Source organism: Bolinopsis microptera, chromosome 3, assembly GCF_026151205.1.
Source record: "Bolinopsis microptera isolate Bmic1 chromosome 3, MBARI_Bmic_1.0, whole genome shotgun sequence".
Taxonomy (NCBI): Eukaryota; Metazoa; Ctenophora; class Tentaculata; order Lobata; family Bolinopsidae; genus Bolinopsis; species Bolinopsis microptera.
In genome coordinates, this window is record NC_087074.1 from 8,647,457 (window position 1) to 8,665,699 (window position 18,243).

At 37.2% G+C, this 18,243-nt stretch overlaps 2 protein-coding genes across 5 annotated transcripts in view; one reads left to right on the forward strand and one right to left on the reverse strand.

Annotated features, from left to right (window-relative positions):
• The window catches only part of LOC134812460 (uncharacterized), a 99,652-nt gene that overhangs the window by 12,358 nt on the left and 69,051 nt on the right, over nt 1–18,243 (reverse strand). For all 3 annotated transcript variants that reach the window (XM_063819892.1, XM_063819893.1, XM_063819894.1), the window contains one exon: nt 1,797–1,897. In XM_063819892.1, the coding sequence (XP_063675962.1) occupies nt 1,797–1,897 (101 nt within the window). The remainder of the gene's footprint in view (nt 1–1,796; nt 1,898–18,243) is intronic.
• Nucleotides 14,728–15,952, forward strand: LOC134813434 (cysteinyl leukotriene receptor 2-like). 2 transcript variants are annotated; one of them, XM_063821211.1, is made up of 2 exons: nt 14,728–15,673; nt 15,809–15,952. In XM_063821211.1, exons 1-2 carry the CDS (start codon nt 14,737–14,739, stop codon nt 15,949–15,951), a joined length of 1,080 nt encoding a protein of 359 aa, XP_063677281.1. In that variant the 5' UTR covers nt 14,728–14,736; the 3' UTR covers nt 15,952. The 2 variants fall into 2 exon arrangements, with proteins under 2 accessions (XP_063677281.1, XP_063677282.1); XM_063821212.1 differs by having other exon boundaries at nt 15,812–15,952.

Below are 18,243 nucleotides of genomic sequence, written 5' to 3' on the forward strand. Positions count from 1 at the left end.
GCAGCTCCTAAAAATTAAAGGTCCAAGCGATAACACTGTATCAGGCACGTAGCCAGGATTTTTCTTTGGGTGGGGCTGTCGGCGAGCGAAGCGAGCAAGCTGTGGCAGGGGTCTGACGGCTGCAGGGGTCTGGCATTAAAGAAATTTGTAGGACAGCAATAAACTGGGATTGAAAAGAATCAAGTACTCACGTAAATTTGGTAACTTCACAACAGCAATCTGCATTCTCCAATCAGACTTTAAGACTTACTCAAGCCTCATCGTCTTAAGATTTTGACATTTCCTACGGTCTAGGGGACACTATTGACTATTTACAGAAGTCTTCTAGAATGTTCGTTTGGATGTTATGACAGATATTTACTAATCCACAGTTCAAATCTTTGACTGACTGCAGTCATAAACACAGCCCAGTTACCAGGCGACCATGGGGATTATTTTTTTTCTGGGGTTCAATTTTTTCTGCAGCCCCCCTAGCCCCCCCCCCCTGGCTACGTGCCTGCACTGTATTTTCAGATGGCAGTTCACTATGCAGTTTCACTATGCAGTTTCACTACCGTGAAATTGACTACGAAAGTCGTGAAAAGATCAAGACTAAGGATAAACAGACTCTGTCTGGCTGGATTGTGGATGCAGTGGACCTTGTTCGTCGGCAGAATAGTCAGATGTATCTCTTGAAGGAGATCATCGAGTGCTTCAAGACGGAAGCACTAGCAGACAAAGAAAAGGTGATCAGACTGCAGGGCCAGCTGCTGATGCAGAAGGACGAACAACTACAGTTGCTTAAGACGTCTGTTGAGGAGACAGTCCAAACAACGGTGGAGTCAGGGATTCAGAACTATAGTGCAGCTGTTCAACAGAACAGTGCAAGTGGTACGGTCTGCAACAGTAAAATCCTGAAGAAGGTGATGAAGAGTGTGGCTGCAGAGGAGGACAGGAGCAAGAACCTGATCGTGTTTGGGCTGAAAGAAGAGGAGGAAGAACAGCTTCCAGCGCTAGTTACCGCAGTTTTGGAGGAGATCGGGGAGAAACCTCACTTCGAAGCGACTAGAGTCGGTTGGAAGAGGCCAGGTAGTACGGCTATCCGACCAGTCAAGATCACCGTCCCAAGCTCAACAGCGGTTCATCAGATTCTGATGAAAACAGGGAGACTGAGGGAGAAGCACAAAGATGTATGGATATGTCCAGACAGATCCAGCGAAGAACGAGCAACAAGGAAGCATCTGGTCACTGACCTGAAGAAGAAGAGGGCGGAACAGACTCATCTCGACCACTACATCCGGTACGGGAAGGTATGTAGCCGTGATAAGAAGTCATCATGAGTTACACTCTCGGACACTGATCAGTATATATGAAGGAGTGATGATTATTTTAAGAATTTTCAGACGTTATCTGTATTTAAGAGACAACTATATATTTTGAATATTTTATTATTTGATTGTTTCACACTTTTCATATCTCATAATTTTATTACTAGGTGGAGGTGATGTTATTGAGACTTTGGGCGGCCATAAAACTCCTGTTTTGAAAGTTGTCCTCTGTACTTGTTTCACTGACCCACGCTTTATAGCATTTATACATTTCGGCCCATTTTATATGTTTGTTCGACTTGCTGTACATTTGTATATTTGCTATTTTGTAAAAGTTTCAAATCAAATCAAATCATGTCAGCAGCTCCTAAAAATTAAAGGTCCAAGCGATAACACTGTATTTTAAGTCGAGTATATAAATGTCCTCATAGCGGTTATTTTTCAGTTTGCACCAATCCACAAGTTTCTGATACATAAACATAAATATACCTGGTGCTGGGTAGGCTGACTGTAGATCTTTATTTTCTGTCTCGTGAAAGAGGCGCTAAGATTGGCGTTAACCGTTACTTCTACATTCTTTTGAAACGTTCCTGAATTATTTGAAACGTGTTTAGAAATCTCAAATCTCAATTTGAACAATGTAAAACTCATCCCAACTTATTTATATTGCTGTAATATAACATGTTTTTGGTTACAAAATACACAATTGCGGTTTCTCAGCACAGAAATTATGGGATTATGACTCGCTGCGCCTGCGCGTCTTAGTAATAGGTGGTAGCCAGGTAATACCACAGAAGAAACATTTCATGAACCGCATATCTTTGATCATATGAACCACGTTAACGTTTAGAAATTGTTGACATCATAACTCGGAATTGGTAGGAAATGGCAAACAATTTCGCCAATGGAAACACGGCAGAATGACGGTCTTTCAGCTAGTACAGTAAAATCTGATCAGCGCTAATTAATAATAATTCATCAGTTATGGTGTTAATATCCTTTGTCTCTTCGTTTGACGTCATGTTTGAATTGCTGCCGGACGGCCCCAGCTATTTTACATATCTAGACAATTAACAAGCAGACAAATTAAAGCTAAGTGAAGGTAGAACTACAAGTATCCATTTGATACCAGAATTTGTTCTTCTTGTCAGGTATAAGGAAAAAGACGGGCATGTTGGAACTAATGCTTTTAGTATTTACAATCTTATCATTTGTTGTTTGCTTTGGATTTAACAAGTTGGTTTTTATCGGTGTGGTAAATAACGATAATCCCCAGTAATGGGAGTATCGCAGTATTCCGTAGTGGATCTATGTGAGTGAACTTTAACTCCCAATATCTGTAAAGAGATAATGTTTGTTTACCCGCTCTCCTGTTCATATCCTCCTCCACAAATCACTAACTCCTTTGTCATAAATGCAAATTCTCCGCCACCAATAGCCCACCAATAGCCCGCAGATAATGGTAACGGGATAGGAGGAACAATTAGAACATCTCTTGTGTCTGTTTGAGAACATAAGCCCAACCATGAGGCGACTCTCCTTTTGTGACGTTTACAATAGATAAGGGGAAGAGAAAGAGCATGAGATGTATTTAGATTTAATGTTGGCGATAAAGACTAGTTCTGACGAGGTTTTGTTCGTGTTATAATTTAGATTGTTTCTCTCCATTTCTTAGTTCCTACTGTTTTACTTCTATCGTATAGAATCTTCCGTAGCCAGGTGTGCAATCCGTATCCGTACTTGATTATTATTTATTGGTGCTTTTCATTCATGCTAACTAAATTATGATATCTTTCCATAACTGACAGTAATTGTTCTTGTTGTGTAATTATTCTCCTTGTCTTCTTCTCCACTTACAAAGTCATGTGCGGTACATTTTTTGTAGTTTGTCCTTCTTTCGTTGTAGTTTGTCCTTCTTTCGTTCGAATACATAAATTAAAAATCACATTTACAGGATCACAGCTATATTAAACTAGATGGCCTTATTACAACTAGTAGTTAAAAGTAAGGTATAATTATCAGCTCGACGCTCGCGCTCTTACTAGTATAAATAGTGTACGCGATGCGAAGCTTAATGCGTAGTGGTTCCATAGCTGATGTAGCCATTATATCATTATACGATTATCGTTGTCAGCTTATTTTCGTTTTAGCAGTAACTAAGCGCCCAGCTAGACGGTACACACTCCAGGACGTTATACAATGACTAACACACATTACATTGCTAGTTGTGACCTAGTCTACGCTATCTAATATATAATATGTGACATGTGTAACGTATGTTACGTATGTTACATATGTTACACATGTGACACATTACACATGTCCTCTACAGTCTATATAATATAGCACAAAGACGGTGTCACTTGATTGATCATGTGTTGTGTTACCTACCATATATATATATATTAGTCTGGTCAGTTATGGATATTTACCTGCATTTCATAGTAGAGGGCTGAAAATTTTTTTGGGGGCTCTCAAAGGTCTTAAGAACCGAAAAAACTTCGGAGCCCTAAAATTCAGACTGGGAGATTCGCCCATTTGGCCACGCCCATTTTTGGTACCAAAATGTCCAGGCGCAATCTGAGTGAAATATATATAATGTCATTCCTAACATGTTAGGGGTCTAAATCTATGTATTTTTGCACGACGTGGTGCAAAAATAAAAAAACACTACATTTTTCCGTGTTTCAATTGATATCGATCATTTTGAGCCAATAAAAAATTTTCAATTGTTTTGGTAATAAGCTAATTGGTAATTATCCAATTGGCTGATTGTCCAACGTAAAAAGTTTTCTAACAAAGGTTTTTCTCCTTGATGATATAAACATCCTCGATTAATTTGCAACCTTCTACGACGTTCACAACTAAAGATATTTGGCAAACCAGAAAGGTGGTAAGAACTAAGAAGGTGGTAAAAAGTGGTAAAAGGTGGTGTTGCCGTGAGATAAAAATTGGGGACAAGTCTAAATATATTCGTAGGGGTCCTAACTACCACATTCCGTTGCTAAATCCTTATTGCCTTTCAAATCCAACGGATTTCACCCTATTCAATTTTTAACATTTTTGAACCAATTCTGATTTCAAAATTGGGACAAATAAAACACGATTTCTTCATTTTTCCACTAAATAGAAGTGTTTTAGGGCTTGAATTTTCTTCCCAATCAACTCGTCGTGCAAAATGCATGGGTTTAGACACCTAACATGTCAGGAAATCGATTTTGAACGATTTTTATCATTCGTGACTGAAAAATTTGGCGCGTAAAATACTATTTATTCAGTTTTTTGCAAAAAATAAGTGTTTTAGAGCTTTAAGAACCTTGCCAATCGATTCGTCGTGCAAAAATACATAGATTTAGACCCCTAACATGTTAGGAATGACATTATATATATTTCACTCAGATTGCGCCTGGACATTTTGGTACCAAAAATGGGCGTGGCCAAATGGGCAATTTTCCCAGTCTGAATTTTAGGGCTCCGAAGTTTTTTCGGTTCTAAAGAACTTTGAGAACCCCCAAAAAAATTTTCAGCCCTCTACTATGAAATGCAGATTTTGATCTGATTTTGTCCATAACTGACCAGACTATATATAATATGATATTAAAGTTAGGTAGCTGCGCGTACTTTCAGAGATTCTGACACCGGTAGAAATATAACTGAAGTAAGTAGTAACTTGTATCCGTTATAAATAAACATAAGTTAACGATACCAGTAAAAGGCACCTGTTAGTGCTGGGATTAATACATAATAAGAGATAAGTCCTGGCCTCGTCTGCTATTGACTTATTAATGCCTCACTGAGGACTGTGCAGGAGGCTGGTATTTATATGTATATTGTCTAGTCATGCTTATGACTGCAATGTCCTAGTGTTTAGGTCTAGTCATACCTACGGTTCTGCCTACTGAAGATTGCATTGTTGAAAGTTTGTACAGGTCTAGTATAGGTTTCACTGCCCAATGGTTTCTCTAACCAGTTCTCGGCTTTGTTTGACTCTTCAAATTTTGCCAACAAGTCCCATCTGGCCACAGTGCAAGATTTAATGAACCATGACTGTGATGCAATTCAAATTCGTTTAATTGTAATCATACCTTTATAATTAACGGATTTAATCTGAGCTCTATAAAATGTACATGTTTCCTTATACTCCTTATAATAAACAAAAGAATCACACCCTGTCCGTCGATAGTAGTTACTATGATGTTCCTCGTACAGTAAGCAGTTATACATTAACAGTAAAGGACCTGTCGATCGTCTTTAGCCTGGATATAGTAAACTTTAAAGCATCTAGCTGTGTACATCTGTTCTGTAGCCTTGCCACTCTTTGCGAACGGCCGAATTATTATCTTCTATGCGCGATATCAGATATTTTGTTACAATTTAACTAAAAAACAGTTACACTATTGCATCAGATGGGCAGGTAAATTTCGACTGAAATTTTTTATTACTATTATTATAAAACAGGATCTTACCAACAAAAATGATTCTTAAAAATACCTTAATGCGGTAAACTGTACCCTTGAAAAAGATTTTCCCAACATCTGTTGCATGCAGTGCAGCTATATCTCTAATTTCGTTCAATTCATGCAAGTTGTCCATTTGCAAATTTCTACTACTTAAATCACTTCTTAAAACCGATAACAAGTTCATTCTAGGTCTCCCCAATCTACCAATGAATAAATTATCTGATCCAATTGCAAAAGAGAGAGCCGTTTGGGCTGGGGTGTTCTCCATACTCCTGAGAATGTGTCCAAACATCTTCCACCGCTGGTGTTCAATACGCTTGGATAACTTTTCAACTTTGCACCGTTCATACAATGCTTTGTTGCTTATCATACCTTTAGGCCATTTGATGTTTAAAATGGACCTGAGGTGTCTACGATGGAGTGTGTCCATTTTCTCCATGGTTGCTTTCTTAGGACTCCAACTATTTGGGGGGGGGGCCAACCATATTAAAGTATATTAAAATGTAGGATTTTTCCCGATTTTGACCCGGGGATATACTTTAATATACTTTAATATACCTACAATATACTTTAATATATCCTTATCCTTGGAGGCCTACATCGAAAATTGTTACCCAAAATAAGCTTGAAATGCAATTCTTAATCGATTCCAAAAAGTTCTTGAAAAAATATTGAAAACTGATGGAGTTATTTCAATTTTAATGATGACATTTTGGCTAGTATTCCGAACAGAGATATTATGTGAAATTTTCCCAATTTTGTTCATGGAGGTCTTTTTATTTAGTATCCACTATATTCAACAAACACTGAGTTATATCTTTCACATAGAGTTAGTCTCATTAAAAAATATTGAAATTTTATCGAATTTGGGCAAAAGCGAATTTGGGCAAAAGCGTATGCCCAAATATGGGCATATTTTTTAAAGCTCATAGCTCAGCCAATTTTTGACCAATCTGGATGGAAATTCATGTACTAGTCCTAAAACAGGCTTATCTTGCGAATCTGAGTGAAAAATATAGTTCATCATGTAAATCTTAACGAAGAATATAAATCTTCTAATTGTAGGTATATTAAAGTATATTAAAATGTAGGATTTTTTCCGATTTTGACCCGGGGATATACTTTAATATACTTTAATATGGTTGGCCCCCCCCCCCCCCCCCCTATTTGAGTTGTAAATCAATACAGATACAACTTGAGCATCATATAACCTCAGCTTTCTTTCAAGGGAACAACTTTCTTACTGAAATTTTTTGATAAACTAAAATTTTGTGAATATATCAAATTTGTTAACGATCGATTATTAAATAAAATCCCTTCTTTTTTTTCGGCAGTAACTACGATATGACGTCATGAACATGAATCACCAACACTTCCAAAAGAGATGCCCATGTTTAACGAATCTGACAGAGATTTATACGCTGTTAAAACTGATGCAGAACACTACATCTGGTTAACATGGATCTTCCTAGTACTTCTATCTTCTGTTCTGGGTAATACAGTTACACTCGTATCTTCAATCAAATATAATGCTTTCGAACTTCACAAAGCTATCCTCGCCTTGATTCAGCACATTGCAGTATGTGATCTTCTTTTGGTATTTTCGCTTACTTTTCCTCAAACTGTCTCTTTTATCGCTAAAAACTGGATCATGGGAAAAGCTTTCTACTACATCAACACATACGGTACTCGTTACTGTTACCCAGTCAGTATGTTATTAGTTGCTGCTTTAACATCTACTAAGTTATTTCTGATCCAATGTCCTCTGGCAGGAGCCTCATTCACCAGAAAACGGGCTCATATTCTATGTGCGGGTATCTGGATCATATCTTCTTATTATCCTGGATCTTTGCTAATTGTTGATAAGGACGACACCTACTTTGACTTCAGACTTTACGCTGGGATGTACGCTTTCTCAGCTCCAATATGGAAGCTGCTGGTACCTATTGTATTTGGAATCATGGGAATTCTACCGAACCTTGTGATTGTTATAACATCTATTCTGTTGATCAAACACTTGGTCAATGCGAGAAGAGTGGCGCGTCAAAGTGGTGGCAAAATCAGGTGGCAAGGAATTGCTACTGTACTACTCACTGCAGTAGTTTTCGTGGTATCCTCAATACCCCTCACTGTATACAACTACTGTGCAATGTATGTCAGAAAAGAACATGTATTCTTCCATATTTACTACTTCAGGGTAGCGTACAGTTTGCTCTACTTTAACGTTATCTCCAATGTTTTCATTTACGGTGCTACTGTTCCGAGTTTCAAGAAATTTCTCAAGATTAAAGCTACAGAGATCATGGTTCTTCTGAATCTTACTGCTGCTAAATCAGGTGAAATATGAGCGAATTCATTGAGTATTGTTACGGTAAAGCAGATTAATATGATGCTGGTACGAATTTCACCCTCAATTTACATCAACCCAACCCCAACCCTAACACAAAACGGCAAGGTGTAAGGGTCGAAGATTGAAATGCCCGTTTGTATTTGTTATGTGCTTAATTTCTTTTCACAAATCCAATTCTATTCCAGAAGCAGCAGATAGAGACGAGATTACGACGCGAACGGAGGCAATGGTTATTCCTAATTCTAAAACAAGCCTGTGATTCGTGTTTTGTCAGTTGAGAATTAGAAGGAAATCATGGTTCATTGTTATATGGTTATGGTTAACTGATTGGACATTTTAATTTGAGTCATTTATTAAATTATTTTAAGAGCAAAGTGCAAACCTATCTCACCGACACAAGGTTTTCTAATTCATGAAAGGGTTAACTTTAAGACTGAAGATCTGCATTTACGTCAAATCAATCTAAAGAATTCGCTATTTAAGAATAAGTTTAAAATGTTAAGTAATATAAAGGGATGATCAAAGTTTTCATATGAGTAACACATTGAATTTTGATAGAAAATGCTTAGTTGGAGAGAAATGAACTAGGCAGTTGAGAACTTATCATATATTAAAGTTAACTGAAGGATCCATACTGAATATCTGCATATATACGACAAATCAATCTAAAGAATTCACTATTTAAGTTTAAAATTTAAGTTTAAAATTTTAAGCTAAGGAATGTTTAGATCAAAGTATGTTCAGATCATATGAGAAACACATCTAGCATTTTTATAGAAAGTGCAATATCGGAGAGATGAACCAGACTGTTGAGAGTTTATTGTATATTTCATAGAAGGTTGACGCCCGTAGAGTGTGAGTTACGAACATAGGGTATTGGTTGGAGGTTACTATTCAATGGTATCACCCAACACTTGATGGTTTCTTGCTCTGCAAAATTTGCTATTTTTAACAAAACCAGTATTTACTTTACTTTAAATATGAACCTGGAATAATCACTCCTTTTCCGTGAGCATCATACTCGAAATTTGTGAGCTAAATCATTGCACGTTTCAGTTGATTCGAGGATTAAATTTTATTTGGGAACATCAAGCCTAAAAAGTGGAAAAATATGTGATTCCTTTCATTTCTAGGGCATATCTCTATTATCAGGCTTTTTATTGAAATATGCGCAGTAAATTTTTAACCTTTGAATAATTCCTGTATAGTGTGGTATAGAAATAGTTTAATATGATTACGATTTTTGTTTGTTTAAAATTGGTTTTATATATTCAAGACAAAGCAGATTGGTGCTCATTAATAGTTTTATCTTGGGCACATGTTTGATAGGCCTCAGTGCTAGGATGAGGCCTTCCAAATAAGTCTATACTACTTAGTACCATCTCACGGGTATAGGACACCCCTGTGTCCTTCGCCCTCGGGTTCCAGAGATGTCCAAACTGCGGTGTACTGTGTCAGTGTACATGATGGAAATTTGGTTGTGTAACTGATGAATATGAATTGATTTCTTAATATCACTCTGCATTGAACAACTAATTTATCGTTAACAGCTGTATTTGTTGATCTGGCGGCCAATACCTCAAAAACCGCGGTCTGGGTCAAAATTTCGTGGCGGCGGTCTAGCCGTCTGGGTCAAAACTTCGCTGAAGTGGGGCGAATCGCGGTGGTGCACGTCTCTGTCGTGTTCAACCTTTTAGGAAACTTCCGCCCTTGGGTCCTTCGCCCTTCCGCCCTCGTGACCGGTTCCCGATAGATATCATTTCCCTTTATTAAAAACAAAGTTTTAAAAACAATATCGAGAGAAATTTCATGAAGACCCGGCCCCTTAAGGTAGAGTACAGACGTCCGTAAGATTTGAAAAGCCACTGCTGCGATGTTATCTTCTTCCAACCCAAAGTAAAAATATGTAGAGACATTCTTTAAACCTTTTTAAAGTAGAACAGATGAGATGTACTGCGGGTTATGAATTTTGCTCTGACTAGAATCAGGAACAATGTAGTCCTTGGGGCGCGTCCGACTCTCCAACACTTGTTGACAAGCTCCAAGGCAAGTAAGTGAAAGCTGGCTAAGGTACCAAACGCGTTTAACTGAAGATGAATGCTTCTCTGAGTCTTTGTTCTATAGGATATAGAGTTTTGCAAAAGTATGTCTCTTCTCTGTACTACAGGATGGAAAAGATTCAAACAATACATTTGACCTACACGGAAGGTCAAACTAACAGACGCTACCGTGCTAGCTGGATCAACCTTCTACTAGTTCAGTGTATAATACGTGCTCTACAGTCTAGTTTGTTCCACACCAAGTAGTCACAAGTAGTCACACGTAGTCTGCACTAGGGTTATTTACCCCGGCCCTGGTCCCCTGACTCTCCGAACTTAACTTGGTCAATGGTCAAGCCAATGTTTGATCAAAGTCGAGGAATTCATTTATCCAAATAAAATATTCTCTATTGAATTCGATGAGTCCCTTTGTATTACTCTGCGTTTAAGTACTTAAGTTAATAAAATAACAATAGCACACGTTTCGTGAGATGTATTGGAGCTAGGTACTAACATTTGACACCTGTTACGAGGATAGAATTTCAGCACATGATTTGATGAAACAATGAGTATAAATTAGAGGAGGAGACCCAAACTAAACACGGTACAATGTACATACTAGACGTGTACAAATTTTGTTTTTGACAGTGGTTTCTGTGGTTTATGTGGATATTATCGTGTACGTGTTTTTGTCCCGTTTCTAATACTTTATTTCGCAACGTTTTCTATTTTGTATATTATAGAATGTAGAAAATCTTCATGAATAATAGTTCAATATGGAGAGTCGATTTATTTAGTTGCACTTTATCAATAAATGATTAGAAATTAGCCCACAGCTGCATTATTATAGGGCACCACTGTAAATAAGTACCTTTTCAGGCCACCTCCTTACCTTAAAATTTCAAAGCCAGGTTAAATTTTGAAAAAAGTTAAGTAAAAAGATTTTTTTTTAATGTCAGCTTACGTTAAGATGCCACTTTTTGAACTTATTTTCACCTATGGCTTCAATTAGGTAACAATCAGTCAAGTTATACAGATGAAAAGCCTAGCAATAACCTGTAGGTATAGTACTGCACTAGTCCTGCGCTTATTGAGTCTTGGTGGATCACATTCAATTATAGTGTTACAGTTTGAGTTATACACAGATTTAATGACGTATCACAAATACCCCGTCATGAAGATTGAGTTAGTAAACTTAATTGCATTTAAATCACTTCTTATTATGTTATGCTAGGGGTTACTTATAATATGGTAACATTTTATTGGCTAAACTGCAGCAGACTGATTACACTTAAAGTAATATAAAATAAGTAAGACTGCCATTGCATCAGCACCACACAATATTTCCAGGGGACATGTCCCCTAACATAATCATTTGTCTACGCCATAGTCTGTGCCAGGGTGCAGGTCTACCATAGTCTCATCAATCAATACTCAATACTCATGACTCGTGTTATGGAGACAAATATATTACGTGGCTAATAGAAATCATCAACCTAATAATCATAACAATCCCACCTCGCAGCCACAATCACAATATTCGACAGATAGAAGCAGTTAGCGCAACCTGTTAGTCTTTGTCTGCGAATAATAAGAGTATCCTTATTCCATATATTTATATTTAAATTTAGTTATGGTTATTCAAAAACTTCCGTGAACTAATTCGCTCATTGGGATTAGAGTATTCACGAGCATTAATTGTATTATTACACTTTGTCTTTACTCATTAAACCTTGATCTGATTAGCAGGGTGCTGTCGGTTATTAGCTTATCTGTAACAATACCAATATCAGAACCCACGTGATCGTGTGAATAGCCGAATCACCAATGTGATTAAAGGTTCTGGGCACCAATCACATCAAAGTCTTAGAGGAGGCCACTTATTTCGTCAGAAGACAATTGTTGCCAAGGTTACTGAAACCTTAGATATGTTATGCATGCAGCAGATTAGCCATTCGAACCACTTTTTCAGATTCGAGTCTACCATTTTTTAATGCTTTACTTATGACTACAACTCTGAACGGTCAACATTTTATAGATGATAATTTAATACTATTTCTTTCACAGTATCAGTGTAAACTGTCTTTAGTTTTCTTGAGTCGCTCAACTCTATTTTGTTTTGCGTATCAGACCGCTGGTTTTGGGAATACGAGCGTATTTGTGGACTCAGCATGGTCAAACGTTTGTAAGAAGTAGGACAGTGCGTGAGTTGTGAGTACGAAGGCAATTTACGGAATTTACCTTTTAAAAAGAGTGAACAGTGCAGAATTAGTAAATGCCAAACCTCACTTATGTATTATTATCCTGGCTCTAGCTGCATGATTACAGATACTATAAGTATAAAACTATATATTAGAATCCCTAGAAAAGTGGACTCAGTCAATTATTTTCTAACAACGTTCTTCGTAAAAGTCAGATTATACTTTGGTTTGAATTGGAGCATGGATTCGCTGTTTAAATCTTCATGGCAGCTGAACTTCAAAGTCTCTGTTTTTTCGAAATATCTAACTTTGGACCACCTGGACCTCATTATATACCGACTTTGCTAATCAATTTCCTTGATTCTGATGGCGAATTGTCTTTTATTTGCTCTGAAGATTTCTGTTTTACTATTAATGCACGAAATGTCTATTGTTTCGTCGTATTTACATTGTCGGAGAAGTGTATGGGGGTCGTCAGATTGCGGTTCAATATTAGCAGATGAAAAACCTGTCATATATTAATATACGCTATATGATTGAAGCAGGTGGCTGTTTCTGGAAGTTTTCTTGTTGGACTACTGGCTTTCATTTCTTATAGAACTTATGTTACGATTATACTATTACTGGTTGATTATACTGGTTGAAACATGATGATAATTCATAACATAACACTTGTGTTCAACATTACGTTTTGGATTTCAATTTATTTCTCTTGAACAGAAGCTGTTGTCTCGACCTAATCTCTGTTTAATGGCTGTGTGCGATACATAAAATATCCATTTTCTAAACTTTAATCAGCTTGTTGCTCAGGATTGTGCGATCTGTAAGTTTCCGGTCAAATTCCCTCTAATTTCATAACATAAACCTAGCAAATGAAGATGGCAAAATTATCGGCTGTCATTCTCTCAAAAAGGCCACGCCAGACTGACGAATGCCACCGTCGACAAAATTAATTTATCACTATGCGTCAGCTATAAATATTAGAGCAAAAACTTAAATCTTAATCTTATAACCTATTTGGCGCAGCAGGCGCGTTGAAAGAGCGGTGCTTTTAAAAGAAACTGGACAGTTTCCACTCCTTTCAATGAGTCGCCCTGTCAAGGTCTGTTCATTAGTGTTTATAAGCACAGTGTTGAGGGCGACTGCTGGACACTTCCACATCTTTTCTCATAAGAAAAAGCAGCGAACTATCCCTCATATTCGCTTTTAAAACACAGAGTACCGTTTGCATCAAAGGTCGTCCCTCAATTTGTTGTCAAGTGCATAGTGCAAGTGTCGTTACTAAACCCTATAAATTCACATTATAATTATAAAACTGCTTCTGATCCAGTTTTAAGACAAAGCTCAACTTCTATAGAATAACTCGATTAATACTTCACCGCAGTTATTTTGTACGGCCTATATTAGGTACACCGTATTTCATATTTTCAGCGTCAATACTTTTGCATTCGATGGCAACTACTGAAAAAGGACAACAAATTTCTTGTAGAGTTTGCACCTCCTGGCTTGCCTTGATAATCTGAGATTTTGTAACATTATCTGCCAGCTGCCTACTTCGACGTTTTGATTAAAATTAACCACACTTACTCAAAACACAGATAGTGTATGATGATATCCAGCCAGCTGGTTGATAAATTGTCAACAATGTATTTTGTACATTCCCTGTCCCCGATGTGGCCTTAGCTCCATTCCTTCAGATATATCCTTGACTGTTTCATGTTGGCTATTGATATCTCGCACAACTTAAGTCTGCATATTAGGTTTGGTTTTCATTAATTAAATTTAATCTAAACCTAGTCAACCAGGAGCTCCAAGCTCACCGATACATTGCTATAAAGTTAATTGAATTATGTAAGTCAATTGTAAAATTGGGACAAATTATAGAAAGATACAAATTTAATTATAGATACACATTACACTTGCTGTTTCTCTTATTGCCACTTTTCTGATTAAAGTTTTTGTGTGTCTAATTCATCATATATATATGATATATACGATATATATATATTATATATATATACGATAATATATATATACGATAATATATATATATACGATAATATATATTATATACGATAATATCACAGACTTGAAGCGCGACCCTAGGTGATATTAGTTTATTAATCTAACAGGCGAGTTTGATTATTGTACGCATCACACAACAGTGAAGCGTGATTCGTACAGTGTTAACACATTAGTCTGTAATTATTGAAATAATTGCACTGCTACTGTATGTTTATAATTCTAAATATAATAGGTAAGGCTTGCTCATTCATAGTTTCGAGGTCATCCGTCACATTTACAATCACACTGTAAAACATTTATTACCAAATTCATATTTAAGATCTCAACTTTTCGCCCTCAGCTACAACTGTATTAATGTCTCACAACGAATCTATCTTTGATTTGTACGATATAAAGATGCAGGGTTTCGAATTGTACGCAGCTACATGCTGGTTCATCACCATCTTCTTCTTCACCCTGATCGGAGATGCCATCATCCTTGTTGCTTCAATCAAATACAACGCATTCAAACTTCATGATGGCGTAGTTGTATTCATACAGCATATTGCTGTTTGTGACCTGTTAATGGCTGTCACTTGCATTCTCCCCCAAATAGTGTCACTTGTCGCCAACAGGTGGGTTTTGGGGACTGTCGTTCTCTACATCAATGTCTATGGTCCTCGTTTAGGATTTCCAGCTGGATTATACCTACTCTGTGGGATGACAACAACGAAATTGTTTCTTCTGAGAAATCCCTTGAAATCAAGGTCTATATCAAGAAAGCACATCCACATACTGTGTACCGCTATTTGGGGGTTTGCCTGCTACTTTCCAGCTACACTGATGCTCGTTGATAAAGATGACGTCTACTTCGACTTCAGAATATACACCTGTGTTTATGCATACTCAACTGATAAGAAAAAGTGGAAACTATTAAAACCTTTGGTTCTTGGACTGCTGTCGATCATTCCAACAATCATAATAGTTTTAGCATCTGTCCTTCTGGTAAAATATCTGATCGAGGCAAGGAAACTCTCCAGTAAATGCAACGGAAGCCTCCAATGGAAAGGTATTGCGACTGTTTTGTTCACAGCGACAGTTTTTATAATCTCATCAGCTCCGTTAACTGTCTTTAATCTTACCGAATCTTACGTGGAGCTAGAATACCATTCCTTTCATGTGCATTTCTACAGGACAGCCTACTCTTTCATGTATTTCACTGTTGCTACTAACATTTTTATTTACTATTTCACCGTACCAAGCTTTCAAGAATTCTTGAAGTCGAGGATCAAAACCACCTCCTCTCAAAACAGTAAGAATTTATTATATTCAGCTCTAGACATTCTCAATTTCAAATTTAATCACGATATGATTCCTGTTCAATGCCAGATGTATACATACTGCATAATTTAGTTTAGCTTGTTAACATGATCACAATACTTTTCAGCAGAAATATCGACAAACAGTGAAGCTAGTCTAAGAAACAAGAAAACAAATACAGCCATCTCGCGGGTGCAACTAAATTCCTTAAGTTCAATGAAGAGCACACAAGATTATGGGACAAATTTAAAGAGGGCAAACACGCAATAGATTGTATTATACGATAAATATAATTTAGAATAAGATAGTTGTATCGGATTGTATCAGTTGTATCGGATTGTATAAAATTAAAATTGGGATACATTGTATAAAGATACAAGTTCAATTATAAACACACTTTTATATTTCATTTATTGTTTCTCTTGTTGCTACTTTTCTGACTAAAGTGTTAGTGCGTCTAGACTCTAGTTCATCATATCATATATACGATAATATCACAGACTTGAAGTTGAAGTGCGATCCTAGGTGATTCGTACACCTGCAAAACATTAGACTCGAAACTCAAGTAGGAACCGACCGACCGTTTATGTGAGATTTTTGTAACACAAAGAAAAGAGTAAAATCAGCTACCCAGACCGATGACAAAACAATTCTTTATTCATGAGCATTGCAAGCAGGGGGTTCCTGCTTTATTTTGGTTTAAAAAAACCCAACGCCAGACGCTAACTCCCCTAATGCCGTTACCAAGGATTAAAACAAAGGCCATTATGCCATTAGAAAAACTTTGGACATTATCTCTCGGTTATATTGACGCCATAAACTTGTGAGAGCTGGATCTTTGGTTTTAATTCTAGAACAATCTCTACATTTGTACAACGCAAATCGCAGTGAATTCTTGAAATGTACGTTTTGATTTTATTCCAACTCGTTTCTAGCTCTGCTCATACAGCAGAGCAATCAGTGACCTCTGCACTGCTCGGCGCTTGCACAACTTATCAACCAATGACTGCTACTTGCAGGGTATGAAAACAATTAGTCGGACTGTAAACACTGTTTTATTGTGTCAACATGGCTTTTAATATTGTAATTGAGCCCAAAAATATAAGGATTAATTTCAATTTCCGGCAGCCTCAAATTTCCTCTTCTTAACAGCCGGTCCCAGTCCGGCAGCCAAAACAACAGACAGGTCGAATCCTAAACTCAAGTGTGTGAATATTGAAATAATTGCACTGCTATTGTAATTGTAAACTTGCTTATTCAGAGTTTTGAGGTCATGATAGGCCAATTACAATCACACTGAAGCGTATTCATATTTCAAACGTATATTCAATAATTCATATTTCAATCGTGAATGTAGCACAGAAAGTGGTTCAACATTTATCTTTTCAAATTCCTCAAAAAAAGTCGCCATACATTCTGTCGGAATAAACTGGTCTTAAGTCTAGAGACCTTTTTCTGTCTTCTGACTTACTTAATTATATTCAATAATTCATATTTCAATCGTGAATGTAGCACAGAAAGTGGTTCAACATTTATCTTTTCAAATTCCTCAAAAAAAGTCGCCATACATTCTGTCGGAATAAACTGGTCTTAAGTCTAGAGACCTTTGTCTGTCTTCTGACTTACTTAATTAAATTATGTATATTTTCAATCCACCGCAGTCATTGATATTAAAGGCAGTTAATTTGGGCGTAAGCCGGTAAGCTTGCCCGAAAACCTTTTGTCATCCGAGTTAATCGTGAATTGATCGTGAATTATTCGTGAATTAATCGTGATTATTGTGGTACGCACGTGAATTTCCCTATTTAAATCTTAACTTTTCGCCCTCAGCTTCAATTGTATTAATGTCTCGCAACGACTCGATCTGATGGCACGATATAAAGATGCAGGGTTTCGAATTGTACGCAGCTACATGCTGGTTCATCACCATCTTCTTCTTCACCCTGATCGGAGATGCCATCATCCTTGTTGCTTCAATCAAATACAACGCATTCAAACTTCATGATGGCGTAGTTGTATTCATACAGCATATTGCTGTTTGTGACCTGTTAATGGCTGTCACTTGCATTCTCCCCCAAATAGTGTCACTTGTCGCCAACAGGTGGGTTTTGGGGACTGTCGTTCTCTACATCAATGTCTATGGTCCTCGTTTAGGATTTCCAGCTGGATTATACCTACTCTGTGGGATGACAATAACAAAATTGTTTCTTCTGAGAAATCCCTTGAAATCGAGGTGCATTACGAGAAAGCACATCCACATACTGTGTACCGCTATTTGGGGGTTTGCTTGCTACTTTCCAGCTACACTGATGCTCGTTGATAAAGATGACGTCTACTTCGACTTCAGAATATACACCTGTGTTTATGCATACTCAACTGATAAGAAAAAGTGGAAACTATTAAAACCTTTGGTTCTTGGACTGCTGTCGATCATTCCAACAATCATTATCGTTTTTGCATCTGTCCTTCTGGTGAAATTTCTGATTGAGGCAAGGAAACTCTCCAATAATTGTAACGGAAGCCTCCAATGGAAAGGTATTGCGACTGTTTTGTTCACAGCGA